The sequence below is a fragment of the Sapajus apella genome, unplaced genomic scaffold (genome assembly GCF_009761245.1).
Source record: "Sapajus apella isolate SASKATOON/1434 unplaced genomic scaffold, GSC_monkey_1.0 scaffold43, whole genome shotgun sequence".
In the NCBI taxonomy this organism is placed as follows: Eukaryota; Metazoa; Chordata; class Mammalia; order Primates; family Cebidae; genus Sapajus; species Sapajus apella.
The window spans coordinates 9,793,528-9,816,760 of record NW_022436983.1 but is presented as its reverse complement, the minus strand read 5'-3'; the positions used below and the strand labels follow the sequence as shown (position 1 = coordinate 9,816,760).

Genomic DNA, 23,233 nt, shown 5'->3' with positions numbered 1-23,233 from the left:
ACCCTTGCCTCCCAGATGAGAATTATTAATAAATAAGATACTGCATGTCTGATCCACTCCCAGAGGAAATGAACCTACTCTTAGATCACAGTAGGCTTAGAGGCTTCTGAACAGAGATACTCTTCTTGACCGTCAGCAGCTTGGTACACTCTTCAAGGGTTTTAGGAATGGGGGATCCAGGTCTATTTCCAGGCCACTCTCCCAGGCCTGCTGCTTAGGAGGTAACTGCTTATTGGACCCCCAATCCGTTTCAGCCCAGGCCTTCAGGCCAGCGTTGAGCTCAGTCGCGTTGAGCTCAGTCGCAGAGGTAAATGGCAGGATGGGCATGGCTCAGCGCAAAACCTTTCCAGGTCTGCTCCGAGGATACCAGGCTCAGAGATCCCCGAGGACTAACCCCTAGGGGCGCTGGCGCTTTGAGATGCTCAAACTCTGGAGGGCCTGCGGAAAGCCTGCGAGTCCAGAGGGCCCCAAGGTCCTCCCCCAAACCCCTCCGGACTTCCCCTCCCTCCCCTTCGGTGCCAGCCCGGCCCCTTTAAAGACATTCCTGAGGGCGTGGCCTCGGTGACGTCACGCGGGGCATGAATGAACTGGAGCCGGTTCTCACCCAACTTCCATTAAGGACTCGGGGCAGGAGGGGCAGAAGTTGCGCGCGGGCCGGCCGACGGGAGCGGACACCTAGGCCAGTGCCGGTGTGCGGGCGTGCGGGAGCTGGGCGCAGGGGATCTGACCAAGAGCGAGGAGCGCGGCATGGAGCTCCGGGCAGCCCGCGCCTGCTTCGCCCTGCTGTGGGGCTGCGCGCTGGCCGCGGTCGCGGCAGCGCAGGGCAAGGAAGGTGAGTGCGCGCGGCGGCTGGACCCCGGACCCCGGGGCCCGTGGGCCCTAGTGGCCCCCAGAGCCCAGCGCGCCTTAACGCACGCAACTTTGGAAACCGACCTGGTGCCGCCCAGTCCCGGCGCGCCGGAGTGCGAAGGGCGCACGGGCTGCGATCGAGGCGAGCCCTGGCCCCCACCCGGGGTCACAGGAGCTCTGGAGAATAAGGGGTTTCGGTTTGGACGCACGGGCCTCGGAGGCTGCGGAGAAGGGGACGCGGCGCAGGCCACGCGGTTGCAGCTCAGGCAGCGGCTTCAGCAACGCGTCCCGGCGGGGGGCGTGGGGAGTCCCATGGAGAAGGGAGTGTTTGGGCGGCTTTCCGCGGGCTCAGCTTCTTAGTGACCTGAATTCACTAACCTACTTGCCGGGGTTTTGCGGTGAAGGCATACTGTGAAGGCATACTGTGCAGGCCTCGCATTTTGGGGAGGGGGCTCCGGCGAGCGGGAGCCCCCTGGCGAAGCCCCAGTTCCCTGAGATTTTCTCCACTTCCCCCTTCACCTCAAGCCCCGAGAAAGAGCGTGGAGGGAGGTTCGGGCCAATCCCTGCCCACACACTCCTTTCTCTCTTTCCCAAGCCGCACTCCTGGGCTCCCGGGTCAGCTTAGGGGCCACGAGTGCGGACAGGAAGTCCCAAAGTCAAGCGTTCTGAGCAAGGGTGACTCAGAACGAGGAAATGCGGCAGGTGGGGGCGCGGCCTCCCAAGGTGTGGAGCTGTCAGCCCAGGGCCACCAGGGAGTCAGGGCACCCGGAGGTGGGGAACTGAATCACCCACCCCCGCCCCAGTGTTCCCGGAGCTGTGCTGAGTGTGGGGCCACAGACTGCCCACGGCGCGGCGGGTGTGTGGATGGGGGCGTTGACCCCCTGCTAGGGTCGCGGCGAGGATGGGGGCTCCTGCCCCTGGCCGAGGACCTTCCTGTCCACCCAGCCGAGGCCAGCTTCAGTTTCCAAGAGGGCAAGTTTTCCCCGCCTGCCTGGGCAGAGCGAGGTTTCCGCAGGCTCCACAAGGGGGAAGCCGGGAGGAAACCTTGCGCTGGTGAGAAGTTTCCTTTTTTTTTTTTTTTTTTTTTGAGCCGGAGTTTCGCTCTTGTGGCCCAGGCTGGAGTGCAATGGCGCGATCTTGGCTCACTGCAACCTCTGCCTCCTGGGCTCAAGCAATTCTCCTGTCTGAGCCTCCTGAGTAGCTGGGAGTACAGGCGCCCGCCACCACCACCGGCTAAGTTTTGTATTTTTTAGTAGAGACGGGGTTTCACCATGTTGGCCAGGCTGGTCCTGAACTTCTGACTTCAGGTGATCCACTGCCTTGGCCTCCCAAAGTGCCGGGATTACAGGCGTGAGCCACTGCGCCCGGCCTGTTTCCTTTTCTGCCTCCCAAACTGGGTTTGGAGGTTTTGTTGTTCTGTGTTGGGAGGAAAAGAGGCCCAATCTGGAGCCGTTGGGCAGTGGCAAGTTGAGGGTGGCATCCTGTCTCAGTCTCTGGAGCAACAGGGCCCAGGTCCCAACTGGGACCTCTGGTTGCAGGAGGCACGAATGGCAAGGATTTCTGCCACCACCAGTATCGCCCCACTAATGTTTGGTCCTCCCCCTTCCTGGGGGACTGTGGTTGGAGAGAAGGGGAGAGACAGCTGGAATCACTACAGGCCTTTCTCCTCGGCTGCCCATGGCGGGTGGGGATTAGGCGGGTGCTTTGCTGCTGCAGCCCCATGCTGGCCTGGAAGTCTGGAGCTGCCTTGTTCTTGTTCCTTTAGTCCACCTCTCCTCAGCCTGTTTGATTAAACCCCACCCACACGCCCCATGGGATACGGGTGGGGCGGGGGGCAAGCCTTGTGTATTGCACTGGGGTGGGGGGGACATTTTCACTTTGACTCTGAGTCCCCGTGAAAGACCCCCTAGAGAATTGTGCCTGGGTGGGGGTGGGCATGAGGGCCCAGCTGGAAGCTGCTGGTTTCAGTTCCTGGGAATCATGCTGGATGTGGTGTGTCTGCCTGGGGGTGGCTTAGGGGGCAGGTAGAAGGACACAGGTGCCTTTTCCACCTACCCCCAGGCTGCTTCGGGCTTCTTTCTTGCCCCCTTGCCCCTAGGCTGTACTTGGTTGCCCACTTGGCTCCTGTTATATCCTCAACAGCCACTGAATCTGCCCTCTGTTTTACAAATGGGGAAACTGAGGGAGGCCCAAGTGCTTACCAGCCAGGGCCCTCTGCACCGAGGACCAGCCCTGAGCATCCTGCTTCTCGGCTGCCAGAGCCAAGGGCCTTTGCGCTGTGGTTGGTGTCATGGTGGATTTTCCTGGGAAGCGGGAATAGCTGGGCAGGGGTCTGGGCAGGTGGCCGGGGGCGCTGAGCTGGGGTGCTGCTGATGGGAAGAGGGCTGGCGAGTGCCAGGAAGTTCTTGGTTTCTGGTTCTGCCAGGACCCAGTCTGCCCTCTGTCCCCTTCCCTTTTTCTTTCATGTTTTCCCCAGAGCCCCCAATTTCGCTGCTTCCTTTAGGGATTAGCTAGTCTTGGTTAAAGAGGAATGGGGGGAGCAGGGAGGGGACCACAGGGCAGTGGGTGGAAGAAGCTGTGGAGCAATGTGGCCCCGCAAAGATGGCACTTACAGTGGAACTTATGGTAAAGAAGGAGGTGTGTGTGGTGTGTGTGTGTGTGTGTGTGTGGTTTTTTTTTTCCCCCCCAGTAATGGGAAGGTAAGGGGATAGAGGGCTCATGGATAAGCTCTGCTTAGCCTAAGCCTCTCTAGGAAGCTGTCTGGGGCAGCTGAGGGGCTCCCAGGCTCCCACCCTTTCCAGGGAAGCAGGATCTGGAAGAACCTGGGGAAAGAGCCGCACCCGCGTCAGGGTGGAGGGACCCAGTGCTGGGCGCCTCCTGTTCCTGGTGGTTGGTTCGAGGGAATTTCCCTGGGAGGGGGCCGGCGTTGGAAACCCCTGTGGAGGGGGGGACTCCTTCCTGCGTGAGGGCTTCTTTTCTTCTTCGACTGAGCCCTGTGCTACTTCTAGAGGTGGGCCCAGGCTGGAAAGGGACGGCCTTTGTGCCAGGTTAACCCTTCGGAAGCCTGGGCACCGTGAGCCCCCTCCCCTGGGCACACACCTCAGCTTCTTGCCAGTGCGAGGTGGGGGCTGCAGGAGTATGACGAACCTTTGTCCTTCTACCCACCCAGCTGAAGTCAGGAGCTTCCAGATTCCTTCCTGTGTAGCTGGAACATTCCATTTGCTAGTGCAGTTAGTGAGTTTCCAAGCCCCAGTTCTGGGCATGTCTGAACAAATCCCTGCCCCTGCCCACCCTGTTGCCCCCAGCCACCCTCCCCTATCCCCACATCCTCTGCCAGGGGTTCTGTGCCACATCGGATTTCCTCTTGCCTCTCTGGGCTGCCGGAGCCTTCCTAGAGAGGTTTGGCTGAGATTGGTAGTGGGGGTGGCAGTGCCTCACACCCCAGCCTGGGTGCGTTCAGCCCAGGTAGGAGGGCCATGTCACTTCAGGAAGGGATTTCCAAGACCCCCTCAGAGCCCAGCTCCCATTTCCGCAAGCCAGGCCATCCCTGCTCCCAGCCTGCCTGGAGCTCTGTCCACCCTCTGAGTCTTTCTCCGGTCCTGGCCTTGAGGAATGGGGCTTCTGAGGCAGACCTCTCATGCTTCAGGGCCCAAAGGAAGCCCTGACTTGCTTTCTTTACCCCCACCTTAGGGCTTTCCCATCTGAATCCATCTTGCATAGATTCTATGCCTCAGTTTCTCCAATCTCCTTACCCTCCAGGGAGGGTAGTGCTTATTGGCAGCTACCTGGACTTTACTTGGAAATGGAGCAGGGGTAGTACCTAGGGTCTTAGGTTTTGGCTATGACCTCTGAGCCTGGCGGAGAACCTGGGGTGGATCAGTGTGAGATTCGCAGGGGTAGGACTAGGTGTAGGGAAGCCCCTGGGGGTGTGTCCCTCGCCAGGCTCCAGTCGCCTTTCTGGGAACAGCATGGTCCTCACACCTGGTCCCTCTGGGCCTAGAATGCCCCCTACATGGGCTTCCATCCCTGATCTCCCAGGAACCTCTGGGGCACCCCTGGCAGGGCAGTGGTCAGGATGTGAGGGGCAGGGGTGGTGGGAGTGACTTTCCCAGGGAGAGGACCTCGCCAGCTGTGTGTATCTTTGGGCCCCTCCTAGGGGTCCCATGGGTTCAAGGCTTTATCCCGCCTGCTCTGTGGCTTTTGTGGAGAGATCGGTTTCCAGATACCCGCTTCCCTCCTCCACCCTGGAGCTGTTCCCACCTGTTAACAGCACTCTCTTCTTGGAGTGCCACAAGATGCATGTGTACTGTAGGTGCGTGTGTGTGCTATATGGCCTGAGTGGGGCTGGCGTGTTTCCTGCTGGGGGGAATGTGGCAGAAGCAGACACCACTGTCCCCAAGGCCCACATGCATGGGAAGTGCTGCCGAAGGGCCTTGATCAAGGAAGCAGACGGGGCAGTGGTGTCACTTAACACTGCTCAGCCCAGCTCTCTGCCCAGCTGCTGTTCTCCTGCCAGGCTGAGCTCCCTGGCCTGCTCTGCCCAGCTGGGGACTAACGGAGGAGGGCAGCAGGCCGGAACCCTGGCTTGGGAGGCAGGAGGCCCAGACCCGACCCCAACTTGCTGTGTGGCTTCAGCTGGGTTCCAACCCGTTTCTGGACCTGTTTCCCCCATGAGTCGAGGGATGGTTTTCTTGGATATGGTGACCCTGCATGGTGGGGTCCCTCGCTTTTTCTCTCTCTGAGAGTTGGGGTTCTTGGAGGGATCCTCACCTTTCCTGCCATGGTCTGACTCCTGGAGACACCCCGAGGCTCATCCCCTGTCCCTGCTTTCTTTCAGTGGTACTGCTGGACTTTGCTGCAGCTGGGGGAGAGCTCGGCTGGCTCACACACCCTTATGGCAAAGGGGTACGTAAGCCTTTGGGTGGGGATGGGTGTGGGAATGGGGCTGCCGGTCCCCTGTAGAGATGGAGAAACTGAGGCCCAGGGAGTGTGGGGCCTGGCTTCAATCCAGCAGCTCAGCCAGGTCTCGGTCTCAGGGTCTGGCTTCTCACACCAGGCTCAGAGTCAGCCGGCCCAGGCCAGGGCTGGCTGGGGGTGGGAAGGTACCGGGGGTGGGGGTAAGCCTGAGAGGTGGGGGAACTGGGGAGACAGAGAAGGCCCTGGCGGAGTTGGGCTGTCCCTGTCCCAGAAGGGCTGACGGTCAGAGGGATCTCTGGCATCCCCCATCCACCTCTTGGGAGGGAAGGGGTTAAAGATGCCCCCTGTCTTGAGGTCTCAGCCCTGGAGGTGAGGGGTGAAGGAGAGACGGGGATCATGGAAACCTGATCAAGTTCCTTCCTGCCCGCCCCTTTCCCACCTCCAGCTGTTGCTTCCCCTTCCTGTGGGGGGCTGCATTTCTCTGCCTCATTCTCACCCAGGTCTTCCCCTCTATGCTGTCCTGATGTGACCAGGAGTGGGGGCAGGAGCTGTGTGTGTCTGCTGTGTGATCTTGGGGAAGATACTGTGGTTCTCTGGGCCTCAGTTTCCCTCTCTATACAATGGGCCCTTGCTGAGTTTGTCCTGGGCCCTAAGCTCAGAGAGGGGGCTGTCTCCCGGGGGCCATTCAGAATAGTTCCCACAGCTGGCCAGATCTGTGTGAGTTGGTTTCTTGTCCCTAGCTCTGGGCAGGCTTGGCTGGGGTGTAGTTCTGAGCAGATTTCTGGGACCCTAGAAGTCTAGCTGGGAGGGAACACAGGTCACCTAATACAACCCAGTCATTATGCTGAGTGGGAAACTGAGGCCCAAGGGCATGTAGAACCTTGGCCAGTGCCACACGGTGTAGCCCGGGCTTCTCTCCTCCCCTTTGCTTTCCATTCATTCTTTTGTTCATTCATTCAACAAACACTTTCCTGAGCACCTACTCTATCTCAGGCAGGCTCCAGGGACACAGAGGTGAATTAGATGCAGACCCCGGCCGAGGAGCCCCGAATCTAGTGTGGGAGCCCAGATGTAGGTGTCCCCACGTGCCATGCCAAGTGCACCTTGGTAAATGGCAAGGGATGCAGCGTGAGGGGAACATGGCAACTGTGGGAGCTGGGTGGTGGGGGGCACTTGGCCCAACTGTGGCCTAACCTGGGAATTCTTTCTGGAGAAGGCTGAGTTATGATCCAGAGAGGGAGGAACGTGTTGATCTGCTCCAAAGCCAAATTCTAAATGACAGAGGGGATCATCCATTGTTTTTGACTTAATGCTACTCCTTTGCTTGTCAACACACACGCATGTGTGGTGAGTAATACCCAGAGTAACAATAGTCATACTGGCTGCCTGTGTGCCTATTACCTTGTGCCCAGCACTGTGCTCGGCCAAGGTAGACATTCTGTCCTTTATCCTCACAGCAATTCTGTGAGGTAGGGGGTCTTGCCACCATTGTACAGATGAGGAAATTGCGGCTCAGAGAGCATAACCCACCTGAGGTCACGTGGAGCCCCAGACGCCACCCACAGGCTCATGGTCTAACAGAGAGATCTGGCATCCAGACGTGTGCCGGAAAGACCAGGGGCCAGATTCCGGCTCAGCCACTTATGGATTCACCCCCCACTCGCCCCAGGCCTCAGCTTCCTTCACTGTTGAACCAGGAAAGCACAAACCGGAAAGCATCTGCCTAGTGCCCCACTCTGCCACCTGGTCCTCAGTTTCCTCAGGCACCTGCCCACTAACCTGTCTTCCCCTGCAGTGGGACCTGATGCAGAACATCATGGATGACATGCCCATCTACATGTACTCTGTGTGCAACGTGATGTCTGGCGACCAGGACAACTGGCTCCGCACCAACTGGGTGTACCGGGGAGAGGCCGAGCGTATCTTCATCGAGCTCAAGTTTACCGTGCGCGACTGTAACAGCTTCCCCGGCGGTGCCAGCTCCTGCAAGGAGACTTTCAACCTCTACTATGCGGAGTCGGACCTGGACTACGGCACCAACTTCCAGAAGCGCCAGTTCACCAAGATTGACACCATTGCGCCAGATGAGATCACTGTCAGCAGCGACTTCGAGACTCGCCTCGTGAAGCTGAACGTGGAGGAGCGCTCCGTGGGGCCGCTCACCCGCAAGGGCTTCTACCTGGCCTTCCAGGATATTGGTGCCTGTGTGGCGCTGCTCTCCGTCCGTGTCTACTACAAGAAGTGCCCCGAGCTGCTGCAGGGCCTGGCCCGCTTCCCCGAGACCATCGCCGGCTCTGATGCACCCTCCCTGGCCACTGTGGCTGGCACCTGTGTGGACCATGCCGTGGTGCCACCAGGGGGTGAAGAGCCCCGTATGCACTGTGCAGTGGATGGCGAGTGGCTGGTGCCCATTGGGCAGTGCCTGTGCCAGGCAGGCTACGAGAAGGTGGAGGACGCCTGCCAGGGTGAGTGACGGTTCTGGGTGGCAGGGAAGGGGTTCTGGAGTGACACACTGCATTCCCATTCTGGTCTTTAGCTTTGGAATCATGGGATCTTGGTAAACTCATCCCCACTTTGATGACATGCATTAGTTCTGTTAGTGGAAATTATAGATCCTTCCCAGACATCAGTTTCCATCTTAGAGCTGGATTAACTCATTCATTAATAATGAATGAATTGTGGCTGGGCCCAGTGGCTCACGCCTGTAATCCCAGCACTTTGGGAGGCTGAGGCAGGTGGATCACTTGAGCCCAGGAGTTTGAGACCAGCCTGGGTAGCATAGTGAAGCCCTGTTCGGCGTGATGGCACGCACCTATAATCCCAGCTACCTGGGAGGCTGAGGCACGAGAATCGATTGCTTGAATCTGGGAGGCAGAAGTTGCAGTGAGCCAAGATCACACCACTGCACTCCAGCTTGGGTGACAGTGAGACTCTGTCTGGAAAAACAAAAAATGAATGAATGAATTGAGAAACAGTAGAGTGTGGAGGTTATGCCTGAGGACCCTAGAACGAGAATGCCTGGGTTCAAATCCCAGGTCTACATTTTTAGCTGCGTGGATTTAGGTCATTTCCTTGACCTCTGTACCTGAGTTTCCTCATTTATAAAATGGAGATGATTATAGCATCTATGTCATAGGGTGGCTGTGATCATCAAATGACTTAATAGTAAAGTGCTTAGGTCACTGCCTGCCACATAAGTACTTTTAACGGTGGCTGTTATTTTTTATTCATCCCGCAAATGTATACTGAGTGTCTCCTGTGCACAGGCACTGTGGTCTCATGGTAGGAGTACCAGGAACGAGTTCCATGTCTGTTATCAGCTCGCTGTGTGGCCTTAGGCAAGCTGCTTAACCTCTCTGGGCCGCAAACTCCTCTTCTGTACATGGAGGTGACTGAGTTGGACCTGGGGTACACATCCCCTGGCTGCATATCAGGATCACCAGGGGAGCTTTTGGGACATGCTTTTGTTGAGGGAGAGGCGGAGAGGGCCCAGGGTCTGCCTTTCTTGTCTGAATCTTCCCAGGACCCATAGATTTCCCATTAGGGTCTCTATTGATGACACACTGGGCCCAGAAAAGGGGCCAATTAAATCAGACTCTCCTTGGGGAATGAGGCTTGGGCATTAGTGAGCTTACATGGAGCAAGCTGTGGCTTGGTGTGCCCAGAGCCTGTGACAGCGGAAATCTCCACAGCAATGTGAATTTTCAATGGGTGACTTTTTCTGGAAATGGCCCTGGGGCAGGGCATTTGTGGAATGCAGGCGGACCTTTGGAGGGCTGGCTCATCCCCTCTCTCTGGCAGCTTCTTTGCTGAGATAAGCGGGGCATTAAGGAATTGGAGGTTTAGTCGCTGCATTGCACACACCTGCGGCGCGACCTTGGCTAAATCCCCCTCATCTCTGGCCTTGGGTTTCCTGTGAGTGAAATGAGAAAGTTCAATAACACCAGCAGACTTTCTGCTTGTTTTGTAGCCATGGATCCTGTAGCCCAGGAAGGGGGTTGAAGGGTGGGAGGACCCTGAAGCCCTTTCTGATGAGCCCCACTTGCCTCCGGAAGCAAGTCCTCAGAACCTTACTTAACTCGGTCTGTAAACCCCCGATGAGTTTTCTGTGAGCTTTTCTGGCCGTAAGCCTGTGGTGTAGGCTCTGCTCTGGCCCATCCCATCGCCCCTTGTCTTCCCGGCTCCCCTCTGCTGAGCGAGCCTCCCTTCCCCAGGCGGCCCCTGCTTTAGGTGACCTCGAATGCACACTCCCAGTTTTAGACAATGACTGTGGGGTTGGGGGGGGCCTGGACAAGGCAGCCCAGTGGGGCGAGCAGGCTCCTCCCACATGACATCCTCGCACAAGAATGCGGGGGTGGGGGCGAGGGGCAGCTGAAAACTTTCCACAGGCTGGTGATGCAGGCCCCGCAGAGATAAGTGGACGGTTGGGGTGGGGGTGTCTCTCCAGGAAGTGGGGCAGCCTTCCCTCCTCTAGAGGTGGGGGGTCAGGGTTCTGGCAGACTTTGTTTGTAGAGAGCCAAGCAGCCTCCTGCTGGGAAGATCAGCCCAGCAGGAGGATGAGTTTCCAGAAGCGAAATATCCGACTTAGCTGGTGGGACACTGTCAACTGCTAGTCACCTACCACCGGGATCCTCCCACCAAAATTCCTGTCAGTGTGGCCGGGTGCTGGTACGGGAGATGCCAGGAGCTCCTGGCTGGCTCTGCTTTATGCTTCTAGACTTTTCTCAGCAGCCCCTGGTCATGCTGCTGTGGGAGGTGATGACAGTCGCTACCGTAGACAGGTGCTGTCTGAGGGGCAGGCGCTGAGCCAAGCAAGCGCTTTATCAGACATGCCAGTGGAATCCACACCACCTTTCTGTGTGGCAGGGATTGAAATCAATCCCATTTGACAGACTAGGAAACTGAGGTTCAGAGAAGTAAAGAGGCTTGCCTGGAGTCACACAGTGGATGTGGCTGAGTCAGGATCTGAATCCAGGCGGTGCAGCGGGCGCCCAGGCTGCAGGATGGGTTAGGAAATGGGGCGGGAAGTGACCAGTTCCTTTGGAATCCCTGACTCAGCTCCTGGACCTGGAGCAGGTTCTCTGGCCAAACCTGGGGATGGCAGGGTCTGTTGCAGGGGCTCGAGGGCTCTGTCGGAGGCAGGGGTGCTGGAGAGGGCACTGCTGGGCACATTGCAGGAGAACCAGAGGGAGGCACAGGGTCTGCCCTCCCTGCTGGACCCTCCAGGCCTGGAGACCCAGATTCTTTCACTGGGGCTCCTGCTGGTGACAAACCAGACCGAGAGAGTGGCAGGGCACCCTGAGGTTACCTGGCACCCTGTCTAGGTTATTCCGTTTGTCTGTTTCTCCTCAGGGTTCTTTCCTCAGGAAGCCTGGAGCTCAGGAAAGAGTTAAGTGGGCAGAGGAAGGGAGGCACCTCCCAGGTGCTGTGTGCGGCAGGTGGGCATGCTGCCCGGAGCGCTCCCGTGAGCTATGTGAGGAATGAGCCAGCTTCGCTCCATTCCCCAGCCCCGCCCTGCCCGCGGGGACAGCGGAGTCACTCGGGCTGACCGGGCTGACCGCTGTCCCCGGGGGCTGCTTTGTCTCCCTGTCTCCGCTTCCTGTGCTGGCTTTAGCAGCTGAGCTGGCGGGGCCCCTGCTGGCGCCTCAGCCCTGGGGACCACTGGCCAGGTGAGCAGGTGGCCAGCGGCCTTGGCCAGAAGCTCAGCTGAACAGCTGGAAGGCCAGAGCTAGGTTGTGGGGGGTTGGCGATTCCCTCCTGAGAGGATCTTGCTCCCTCGAGGGGCCTAGCCCCTAGGGGATGTCCCCTCCCTACTGTAGTTTTACAATCCGCCAGTTCCTAGGGACACCCCATTCCAGGCACCACGCTAGACATCTCATAAGCAGGGCTTCCTTCTGCCTTCACAAACAACCCAGAGAGGATGAGGACTTGATCCCCATTTTACAGATGAGGAAACTGAGGCCCGGAGAGGATGCAGTGACCAGTGACCAAAAGAACTGGGGCCTGGCACAGGAGGGCAGTTGCCCCTACTGTGTGTCCTTCCACCCACGGGTTGTATGACCTTAGCAAGTCCCCTCTGGGTCCCACCCCCATCTGTAAAATGAATGGGTTGGGCATGTGACACTGAAGGACCTGCCAACCTGGTGATCAGAGCTTCCCATTGGGGCTCAGTCTGAACACTGGGCAAGCTGTTGACCATGTGACTCAAGTGTGGCGAGGAGGGGTCCCACTGCTTGCAGTCCAAGTGGCCTAAGGTCCATAGCTGACAGGGAGGAGTCCCTGGCCAGGGTATGGCTCTGGTTAAGGTGGTCTTTTCTTTATTGAGATGGAGTCCACTCTGTCACCCAGCCTGGAGTGCAGTGGTGCAATCTCGGCTCACTGCAACCTCTGCCTCCTGGGTTCAAGCGATTCTCCTGCCTCAGTCTCCCGAAATAGCTGGGATTACAGGCATGGGCCACCACACGTGGCTAATTTTTTGTAGAGACTGGGTTTCGCCATGTTAGCTAGGATGGTCTTGATCTCCTGACCTTGTCGGCCTCCCAAAATGCTGGGATTACAGGCGTGAGCCACCGTGCCCGGCAAGGTGGTCTTTAGATAGGGTGGTCTTGGGCCATGGCAGGGACTGCTGGCAGGATGCCTGTTTTGTCAGGTCACGGTTATTCCCCCCATCCCGTGGGGGACTCCGGGAGCTGTCGGCTGTGGCTCTGAGGCTTGTCCCCTCCCTGGGAAGTCCCACTGGGCCTTATTTCTGTGATGTTTCTTCTGGCATGCAGGGGGGGACCAGTCGGCAGCACCGCCCCAGCACCCCTCCCCGCCCCCATGGTGGCTCTCACCTCTCTGCCCTGCCTATCCCACCCTCAGCTCAGACTGGGGGCAAAGCTAGGCACTGGCAGCTCCACTGGGCGGGCACCGGCCTTCCCTCCCTCCCTCCCCTCTCTAGGTAAGTGGGTCCCCAGAACGGAAGGAAGGAGTCGAGGGAAAGCAAACAGAAGATGAAAGGCTGGTGGCAGGCCAGGAGCAGGAGGCGGGGGCCGGGGTGGGGAGTGGCGCTTATCGATGGTGGAGGAATGTGCCCGCAGATAGCTCCCTAGGGTATGTGTGAAAAGGACAGGGTGCTGGCAGCCGTCAGGCCCTGCGGATGGACCCTCTTCTGCAGGGACGACAGGGCCTGCTGGGAGCAAGAAGCCACTAGGGCTCCAGGTTATCAGCTTCCCTCATTTGCTGGGTCGGTAACCCATAGGTTGCCATTCGCTGCCTGTCAGGGCCCAGAGACAAAGTCCAGGCTCCTCATCCTTGAGCCAGGGTGGTGCCTGCGGTCGCCTGGCTTGGGTGGTGACTGGACCTAGGTGAATTGCCACCATGACTTCTTGACCTCACAGCCTTGCCACTGTCAGCCTGGGAGGTGGCTGAGCCTTGGGAGGAGGGGCTCCATTGGGGGCTGGACTTGCGTCACGATAAGGGCGTCTGTCCCTGAGTCACCTCTTGCTGCCACCTGAGGGGCGGGCATCAGGAACTGGAAAAACCAGGGTATGGCCCGAGGTGCAGCCACTGTGCCCCAGTTCCTGCTCGGAGTGGCCCGGGCCTGCCACGCAACTGGGGCCAGAACAGCTCTCCACAGGTGTGCCACAGTGTGCCAAAGCTAGGCTCTTGTGCAAGGAAGGTAAGCATCCTGGTGGACCACCTCCACAGCGTCTCTCTGGGCGCTGAAACTCTCCTCACTGCTTTGGCCCTGGAGTGCATATTTCACGTGCCCATGGTAGGTTTTGCCACTCGTTCTCTCTCCCACTGACTCTTCTATCCACCTGTCCACCCATCCACCCACCCATTCATCCATCCATCCATCCACCCCTCCACCCATCCATCCATCCATACATACATACATCCATTCATCCACCCATCTACCCACCAGCCCACCCATCCACTTCTTCATTCATCTGTCCATCCTCCCCCAACCCCCATCCATCCATCCACCATTCACCATCCATCCATTCATCCAACCATCCACTTGTTTATTCATCTGTCCATCCTCCTCACCCATCCATCCACCCACCCATCCATCCATCCAACCATCCATCCACTTACCTACCCACCAACCCATCCATCCACTTGTGCATTCATCTGTCCATCCATCCACCCACCCACCCACCCACCCACCAACCCACCAACCCACCCATCTACCCATCCATTTATCCATCTGTCCATCCATTCAGCAAACATTAACTGAGCACCTACTTCATGCAAGCCCCTGTGCTGGGCCATGGGACACAGATAAATTGGTCTCCATTCCTGCTCCTCAGGAGCTGCCAGTCTCACAGAGGCTCCTGATACATGCAGAAATAATTTCAAATGGAGCATGAAAGCCAAGCTGTGAATTCCCCTGGAGCTGAAACGGTGTTTATCTGTCTCACCATCGTATCCTAGCACCCAGCATCGTGCCAGACATCTACGAAGTGCCCATTTCTATTTGGTAAACATAAGATCAGTAGATGCCCTAATGGGGCCCAGGGGTCCAGGAATTGGGCAGTCTTGGAGGGCTGCGTAGAGGAACTTAAGCTGGGTATTAAAGGATGCATAGGAGTTTGCTGGTTGCCTAAGAAACGGTGGGTATTTGGTGTATGTAGGTGTGTTTGAGTACGTGTGACCCCTGTCCCCACTTCCCGCCCAGAATGCCAGGAAATCCGACTAGATAAAGTCAGGAAGAACACGGGGGCTTGCTGGTGTCCTACTCTTGAACTCTGGGACCCCTGAGCACTTGGAAACTCTGGGGGGCCCTGGGGACAGCCCCTGGTAGCTCTGTGGTTGGAGGAGGGGAAACACAGCTCGTCAGGCAGGCACATGCCCTGTTGACGCTGCCTCTCCACTGTATTATCTGGCACATCCGCAGCGGAAATCTCTCCAAATTCCCTCTTTCCTGGCGGCAGCAGGCAGGCCACCCCCGGGCGCTGGGGCCGAAGAGCCCATCTCTTCCCCCACTTCCTCCTCTTGGCATAGGAGCAGCCGCATGGTGGGGAATCGGGGCATTGTGAGGGTTTTCGGGTGGCTAAAGCCTTCAGTGGGTCTGAGCCCGAGCTGTGGGGGTTTGTGGCCCCTGCCCGGCCTGGGAGCCTGGCTGGGAATGCCCCCCGAGCTTCCCAGGTCTGCTGGCCCTGGACCACCTGGAGCCAGCACTTAGCCAGGGCGAAGTCTCCTCGGCAGACAAGTCAGGGCTTTTGGGGAAGTTGAAACCCCAGGATAGACATGGCCCAGCTTTCTGGAGTCTCAGTTTTACTTAAAGATTTGGCGGAGGAGAGGGCTATTTTTGTATCATGTAGCTATGTTATGGGGAGGGGGGCAGTATACTCACGGGTTTCCAAATACGATAGGAGACTGGAAAGACATTTGGGGCTTGAAGGAGACCGCTTTAGCCACCCCAACCAACCCTCCTGGCTGGAGTCTACACTCTTCTGCTCATAGACACAAAAGTGCCCAGTTTGAGATCTGTGGTGGGGATGCCCTCCCCCTCCCTCCACAGCGCAGAGACCCCCGGCTGTTCAGAGACCCCCGGCTGTTCTGAAATTAGGCGGGAGTTTCTGGCTTTTGAAGTGAATGTCTCCTCTCTCTTCAGGCTTGTTTCAGAATGTTGGTTTCTCTTTGCTCTAAATCGAAGGGTTCCTAAGAACAGAAGTGGGAAAGGAGGCCAAGCATGGCGGCTCACACCTGTAACCCCAGCATTGTGGGAAGTCCAGGTGGGAGGATCATTTGAGGCCAGGAGGTCAAGGGACCAGCCTGGGCAACAAAGCAAGATCCTGTCTCTAAAAAATAAAATAGGCCAGACAAGGTGGCTCACGCTTTTAATCCCAGCACTTTGGGAGGCCAAGGCGGGAGGATCACTCGAGGTCAGTATTTCAAGACCAGCCTGGCCAACATGGTGAAACTCCATCTCTACTAAAAATACAAAAGTTAGCCAGGCCTGGTGGTGGGTGCCTGTAGTCCCAGCTACTCAGGAAACTGAGGGAGGAGAATTGCTTGAACCTGGGAGGCAGAGGTTGCAGTGAGCTGAGATCCTGCCACTGCACTCCAGCCTGGGCAACAACAGAGCAGGACTCCATTTCAAAAACATAATAATAAAAAAATAAAGAATAAAATAAAATAAAAAGAAGTGGGAGAGGAGAGAGGTGGAAGGTCAGGCGTCCTAAGTGTGAGTTTTGGTTTCCTGTCTTGGGAGCTTGGTGACCTTGTGCAGGCTCTTTTTTGCCTCTCCTTACCTCCAAAATGGAACGAGCGCCAGTAGTGCCTGTGTATAGCAGGTCTATTGTGAGGACTGAATGCTTGTAAGGCGCTTAGCCCGAGCCCTGCGCACAGTAGGTACTTACCGGCGGTTGCTGTCACTGGGACTCCAGGCTCCATGCAGAGCAGGAGTCGGGTCCTGGGCCTCCTGTGTCCTGCTGCACGGCCCAGGACAAGCCCCCTTCCCTGCGCTGGGTGCCTGAGTTCTCACAGGACCAATGCTGAGGGTCTGCTAACGCAGGATGAGCCAAGTGGCTGAGGGAGGCTGTTTGTGTGGTCCCTGGGCCGGGTGGGGAGGGGACAGGGATGCATCCTGGCTCTGGGAGCAGAGTCACTATCTGGCACCTGACAGAGCTGGGAGTCCTTTGAGTCCTGTTCCTCCGACTCCTGGTCCCTCTCTCCACCTCTGCTCACACAGGGGACTGGACAAAGAGACTCTGCTCCAGATTCTGTACCTGAGGGTTAGCAGGCCTGGCTGGGCCATGGCAATTGAAATTGGCTTCCCTGGAGGGGGTGGTCCTTAGGCCATTGGGGGCCAGGCTGTCCCCAGGGTCTAGGACAAAAGTGGCCTCTAGGCCCAGATTTTTCCTGACGGCAGGGATCTGACCTCCCTACATCAGACCTCCAGTGGCTTTCCATTGCCTCCGGGATAAAGTCCCAGCTTCTTGGCCTGGCATTCAACTGGCCTTTCTCAACTGCTTTATTGCTTGCTGTTCCCCACATTTGTGCCCACAAACCCACTTATACCTTCCTTATTAGTCATGCTCATTCTCACTCCTAACTCTCTCTCCCAATATCTATGGCTCCTCTGCTGAACTCCTATGCAGCCTCTAAACCCCAGCCAAAATGTCCCCTGTATGACTTCTCAGACTCCTGGCCAAGGTTGTTTCCCCTTCTCCACCCACTTATCTCTTAGCTTGTTTCCTCCGTCTGTCTTGCAGACCTTGTCAGGTGCTTCTGCTCTCTGAGATCAGGGCTTTGTTTTCATTTTGGTGCATACCCAGCACTGGGCCAGGCACAGGCAGGGGATTAGTGTGTGTGTGGTGAACATGGTGCTGAGGGTGGAGGTGACTTAGGACCCTCTCCTTAGAACAACCTGAAGGATTACAGTTGCAGGGTTGCAGAGGGAGCTCCGTAGGGTGACCTCCACCCACCCTGGCCACTTCAGCAGCTGCCCAAGCCCTGGCCAGCCCGGCACTGGGAACCCTGTGTCTGGGCAGCTTCCTGCCGGTAGGGCCAGGAAGGGGCTTAGGGCAGGAGCAGGATGAAACAGGATAGGGAGGTGGGAGGAAGAAGCCCCCGGAGTCAGGTGCCTGAGCCCCCAGCCTGCTGGGCCAGGGCAGGACCGGCCACTGGGGGAGGAAGAGCCACTTCCTGGCTGCCCTTGTGACTGGCGGATATGACTCGGCCCTGGAAGCAGAGCCAGAGAAAATGCCGGGGGGCTTGGCCTTTCCTGCTTCCTGGTCAGCCCTGCATGGACAGGCGGGCAGGTCCTGGGGCAAACGGAACACCTGCAGGGATGGCAACCTGAACTGATGAGGCTGGCTGGTGAGTCAGAGTGGTGGTGATAGTCAGTCAACAAACACACATGGTCTAGAAGAGGCAGTCATTGTCCTGGGCAGCTCGCAGCTACCCAGGTGGGGACCTGACAGGCTGGTCTGTGCGGATGAAAGGGGATGAGGCTGGTGGGCGGCGTGCTTGGTCAAGTGCTAAGCTAGTCTATGATGGGATTCTTGGGAAACTGAAAGGCGAGGTGTGGCCTTGAATGCCGGGCTCAGGGGCATGGTGCTTCTTGCAGGAGCTAGTGGGGAGTGAAGCAAAGGTTTGCAGCGTGTGTGTGAGGCACTGCCTGGTACATGCTCAGCTCTGGCCATGCACTTTTCCATCACAAGACATTTTGCCGACAAGAAAACAGGTCCATAAAGATTTACTGACCTGCCTTGGGGGGGGGTCCCCAGCGAGGGAATGAGACAGTCATGTGGGGCGGGAGCAGATTGAACTGACGTCCTTGTGCCCTGTCTGTCCTGTGCCAACCAGCCTGCTCTCCTGGATTCTTTAAGTTTGAGGCATCTGAGAGCCCCTGCTTGGAGTGCCCTGAGCACACGCTGCCATCCCCCGAGGGTGCCGCCTCCTGCGAGTGTGAGGAAGGCTTCTTCCGGGCACCGCAGGACCCAGTGTCGATGCCCTGCACACGTGAGTCTCCTTGGGTCAGGGTGGCGTGACCGAGGGTGACTTCGCCTGGGTCCAGCAGAGCACTGACTCCTCCTGTCTGCAGGCCCCCCCTCCGCCCCACACTACCTCACTGCCGTGGGCATGGGTGCCAAGGTGGAGCTGCGCTGGACGCCCCCACAGGACAGCGGGGGCCGCGAGGACATCGTCTACAGCGTCACCTGCGAACAGTGCTGGCCCGAGTCCGGGGAGTGCGGGCCGTGTGAGGCCACCGTGCGCTACTCGGAACCTCCGCACGGGCTGACCCGAACCAGTGTGACAGTCAGCGACCTGGAGCCCCACATGAACTACACCTTCACCGTGGAGGCCCGCAACGGCGTCTCGAGCCTGGTGACCAGCCGCAGCTTCCGCACTGCCAGCGTCAGCATCAACCAGACAGGTGAGGCGCAGGTGGACGGCTGTGCCCTAGGGGGCCTGCCCAGGTGGGGCTTAAGGAGGACGGCCACCTGAGGCTCGGGTGTGTTTAGAGAGAAGCAGCAGGGCAAGTGGTTAAAGGCTCAGTCTCTACAGCAAGCTGGTCCAACCCATAGGCCACATGTGGCCCCGGCCGGCTTTGAATGTGGCCCAACACAATTCATAAACTTTCTTAAAACATTATGAGATTATTTTTGCAATTTTTTTAAAGCTCATCACCTGTCGTTAGTGTTGGTGTATTTTATGTGTGGCCCAAGACAGTTCTTCCAGTATGGCCCACAGAAGCTGAAAGACTGGACATCAGCTCTGTGACTGTGGGCAGGGTAACCTCTCTGGGTCTCAGTGTTCTCACCTGTAAAGTGGGTTAATAACTGAGAATTGAGGCTTGAGGCTGGGTGCAGCGGCTCACGCCTGTAATCTCAGCACTTTGGGAGGTCATGGTGGGCAGATAACCTGAGATCAGGAAACCCCGTCTCTACTAAAAATACAAAAAATAGCCGAGTGTGGTGGCGTGCACCTGTAATCCCAGCTACTCAGGAGACTGAGGCAGGAGAATTGCTTGAACCCAGGAGGTGGAAATTGCAGCGAGCTGAGATTGTGCCACTGCACTCCAGCCTGGGCGACAGAGTGAGACACCATCTCAAAAACTAAGAATATTAGTAATGAGGATTTTAAAGTATTATATTTAAGGCTCTTAGAATAGTGCCTGGTCAACAGAGAGGATTGAGCAAAAGTTCTTCTTCTCTTTCTTTTTTTTATTATTTATTCACTTACAAATATGGAGTATCTCTGATGAGCCAGCTCTTGTGGTGGGGCCAGGGGAGGGGCCTGGGGCTCTGGCCCTGTGCTCTGCAGCTGGAAGTTTAAGATCCTAGACTGGGATCTAAAGAGGCTGAGGCAGGAGGATGCTGGAGCTCAGGCGTTCGAGACCAGTGTGGGCAAAGTTTTGTAGAGACCCCACCTCTACAAAAAATATAAAAATTAGCCAGGTACAGTAGCACAAGTCTGTAGTTCCAGCTATTCAGGAAGCTGGAGCAGGAGGATCGCTTAGCACAGGGGTTCCAAGCTTCAGTGAGCTGAGATCATGCCACTGCTTTCCAGCCTGGGTGATGGGGAGATCCTGTCTCAAAAACATAAAATAAAAGAACCTGGGCTGTGGGGGATCTGGCTCCAGGTCCGCTTGTCCCCTCAACCCCTGCCTGTGAGCAGGCAGCTTCTCACACCCTTCCCCCACCGCCTGTCCTGCCCAGAACCCCCCAAGGTGAGGTTGGAGGGCCGCAGCACCACCTCACTGAGCGTCTCCTGGAGCATTCCCCCGCCACAGCAGAGCCGCGTGTGGAAATACGAGGTCACCTACCGCAAGAAGGTAACTCCCAGAGGGTCAGGGCTGGCTCCAGCTGGGCCGAGAGCAGGGGACAGGCTAGTCACATGGGTGCTCACCAGACCACCCAGCCATCTGAAGAAGTACCCTTCTGCAGATGGGGAAACTGAGGCCTGGGGTCTGCCAGGGAGTTACATTTCCCAAGGCAGCACAGCAGGGATTTGTAGGAGAGAAGACGTGGTGTCCTTGGAAGAGGCAGTCAGGGTGGGGACAGGGACAGAGTCTTTGGGACCCCACACACCTAGGCTTGAGTCCTGGGTTCTGACCTTGAGTGAGTGACTTCATTTCTGAGCCTCAGTTTCCTCCTCTGTAAGAAGAGCCTCAAGGCTGCTGACAAGGCAAGCCATCTTGCTAGCTGGGGGTGGTCTCCAGCGGGCTGAGCCGAGGCCCTGCCCTCACGGCCTGCTCCTCTGCCTGCCACCCGCCCCCAGGGAGACTCCAACAGCTACAACGTGCGCCGCACAGAGGGCTTCTCCGTGACCTTGGACGACCTGGCTCCGGACACCACCTACCTGGTCCAGGTGCAGGCACTGACACAGGAGGGCCAGGGGGCCGGCAGCAAGGTGCACGAATTCCAGACACTGTGTGAGTCGGGGGGCCCTGGGCAGGGGCCAGGCCAGGGCGCAGAACCAAGCAGTAGAGACATCTTGGGAGAAGGAAGTGAATCAAAGAAGTTAGAAATGAGCCGGGTGCTGTGGCTTACGCCTGTAATCCCAGCACTTTGGGAGGCCAAGGCAGTGGGTGGATCATGAGGTCAGGAGTTTGAGACCAGCCTGACCAACATGGTGAAACCCTGTCTTTACTAAAAATACAAAAATTAGCTGGGCATGGTGGCAGGCGCCTGTAATCCCAGCTATTCAGGAGGCGGAGGCAGGAGAAACACTTGAATCTGGGAGGCGGAGGTTGCAGTGAGCTGATACCTCACTATTGCACTCCAGCCTGGGCCACAGAGCGAGACTCCATTTCAAAAAAAAAGAAGTTAGAAATGCCCCTCTCTTGGTCACCTGGGGACTGGGACAACCCTGTGGGGACTGGCTCCAAGATTGGGGAGGGGGAAGCATGGAAGGCTGAGGGGTGGAGGACACGGATGTGGATTCACAACAGTGATGTGAGGAGGAGGGTGTGGCCTACATTGGCAGACTCAAATTCAAATCCGCATCTCAGAAAGGGCCAGAGCTTTGAGCCCCACACACCTGCAATACCTCCTGAGAGACCTTTAGGAAGGCCTCTGCGTGACCGTCTATGAAATGGGGCTAAGTACTCTCTGGAGCCTTCCCAAGTGCAAGCACCCAGCACACAGTAGGGGCCCGGGTGCCTTGGGTGCAGTGCGGGTGTTGTTGTGATCAGTGGGGGATTCCCTTGTCATCAGCTGCTTTTCTTCCACCAGCCCCAGAGGGATCTGGCAACATGGCGGTGATTGTCGGCGTGGCCGTCTGTGTGGTCCTGCTTCTGGTGCTGGCGGCAGTTGGCTTCTTTATCCACCGCAGGTTTGTCAGAGCCCACACCCTGGCTCCACGAGGGCTTGGGTGGGGAAACGGGGCAGGAACCTCAGTTTCCTCATCTGAACGATGGGGCCACAGGACTCTAGTCTAATCCCTGCGTCCGGATGGTGCCGGGATATACGAGCTGGAGTGTGTAGTGCAGCGCCTGGCACGCGGCGGGGCCGGGACACGGGGGTCTTTACCACTGCTCTTGTTATTAACCATGTGTCCGCAATTCCTCTGGACACGCAGGCAGGAAACCCGGGTAGCTCTAATGGGAATGCCCTAGTCATGCCTGCTTAAAGGGCCATTACCGGGCCTAGACCCGGGGGAGGGGTCCTGGCTCGCTCACTTTCCCCCCATCCCTCCGCCCCCCTTCTCCACACCCTCAGCCCTGAGCGTAGAGCTTGGGCAGCAACAGCGGGGACTGGGCCATGTTCTGAGCACCCCAGGTCCCTCCAGGACCAGAGCAGGGTTCGGAGCCTCCCCCAGCCGGAGCAGTCCTGGCTGACCTCTCTGCACTTGGTTCCCTGTGGGGTTCTTTCAGGAGGAAGAGCCAGCGCGCCCGCCGGTCCTCGGAGGACGTTTACTTCTCCAAGTCAGGTGAGGTGCAGCCCCCGCTCCAGGCCCAGTCCTGCCCCGATCATCCCAGGAGCCTCCCCAGCTCTGTGGGGGAGGTGAGGGCAGCCCTGGTGTTCCCAGGGCACTGAGGTGCAGCCATAGGCTTCCGTGGGTAGCTCTGAGGGTCTGTCCCCCACAGCCTGGGCCAAGTTTCTGAGGTCCCTGGTCACCTTCTCGTCTGTCTCCATGGCACCCCTCACAGGGCCGCTCCTGAGCTGCCTATGACCCCACCCCTTCTCCTTCCAGAACAACTGAAGCCCCTGAAGACATATGTGGACCCCCACACATATGAGGACCCCAACCAGGCTGTGCTGAAGTTCACCACCGAGATCCATCCGTCCTGTGTCACTCGGCAGAAGGTGATCGGAGCAGGTGAGATCGGCTCCCCGCCAAGGGGCCCCGAGGAGGCAGCAGGCGGGTGGTGGTGAGACAGGGTGGGAGCCCTCATGCTGGGGCTGACTGCGGCGCTCTCCCGACCTGCCTGCCCACAGGAGAGTTCGGGGAGGTGTACAAGGGCACGCTGAAGGCGTCCTCGGGGAAGAAGGAGGTGCCCGTGGCCATCAAGACGCTGAAAGCTGGCTACACGGAGAAGCAGCGAGTGGACTTCCTCGGCGAGGCCGGCATCATGGGCCAGTTCAGCCACCACAACATCATCCGCCTGGAGGGCGTTGTCTCCAAATGTGAGGCTCGGCCTCAGGGCCTGCCCGCAGCGGGTGGAGAGGGGCCGCCTGGCAGGGCTCTTCCCGTGACTGTGCCCATCTCCCTTAAACCTGTGCCCACCTTCCCCCATACCTGCATCCACCTCCTCTGTGCCTGCGCCCACCCCTCCCCATACCTGCACCCACCTCCTCTACACCTGTGCCCACCCCTCCCCATACCTGCACCCACCTCCTCTACACCTGTGCCCACCTCTCCCCATATCTGTACCCACCTCCTCTATGCCTGCACCCACCTCTCCCCATACCTGCACCCACCCCCTCTACACCTGTCCCCACCTCTCCCCATACCTGCACCCACCTCCTCTACACCTGCGCCCACCTCTCCCCATACCTGTACCCACCTCCTCTACGCCTGC

The 23,233-nt window shown here is 58.0% G+C and overlaps 1 protein-coding gene across 2 annotated transcripts in view; it reads left to right on the top strand.

The window, feature by feature from the left end:
- The first annotated feature begins 572 nt into the window (after positions 1 to 572).
- Positions 573 to 23,233, top strand: part of EPHA2 (EPH receptor A2) — a 31,418-nt gene continuing 8,757 nt past the window's right edge. The window contains exons 1-11 of one of the 2 annotated variants that reach the window (XM_032300525.1): positions 573 to 832; positions 5,687 to 5,754; positions 7,562 to 8,231; positions 18,070 to 18,225; positions 18,308 to 18,640; positions 19,926 to 20,041; positions 20,488 to 20,641; positions 21,444 to 21,543; positions 22,085 to 22,140; positions 22,405 to 22,530; positions 22,650 to 22,838. In XM_032300525.1, the coding sequence (XP_032156416.1) occupies positions 748 to 832; positions 5,687 to 5,754; positions 7,562 to 8,231; positions 18,070 to 18,225; positions 18,308 to 18,640; positions 19,926 to 20,041; positions 20,488 to 20,641; positions 21,444 to 21,543; positions 22,085 to 22,140; positions 22,405 to 22,530; positions 22,650 to 22,838 (2,053 nt within the window). In that variant the 5' untranslated portion in view covers positions 573 to 747. Of the gene's footprint in view, positions 833 to 2,786; positions 5,755 to 7,561; positions 8,232 to 18,069; positions 18,226 to 18,307; positions 18,641 to 19,925; positions 20,042 to 20,487; positions 20,642 to 21,443; positions 21,544 to 22,084; positions 22,141 to 22,404; positions 22,531 to 22,649; positions 22,839 to 23,233 lie in introns of those variants that run through there. The other variant, XM_032300524.1, reaches the window with a different exon arrangement.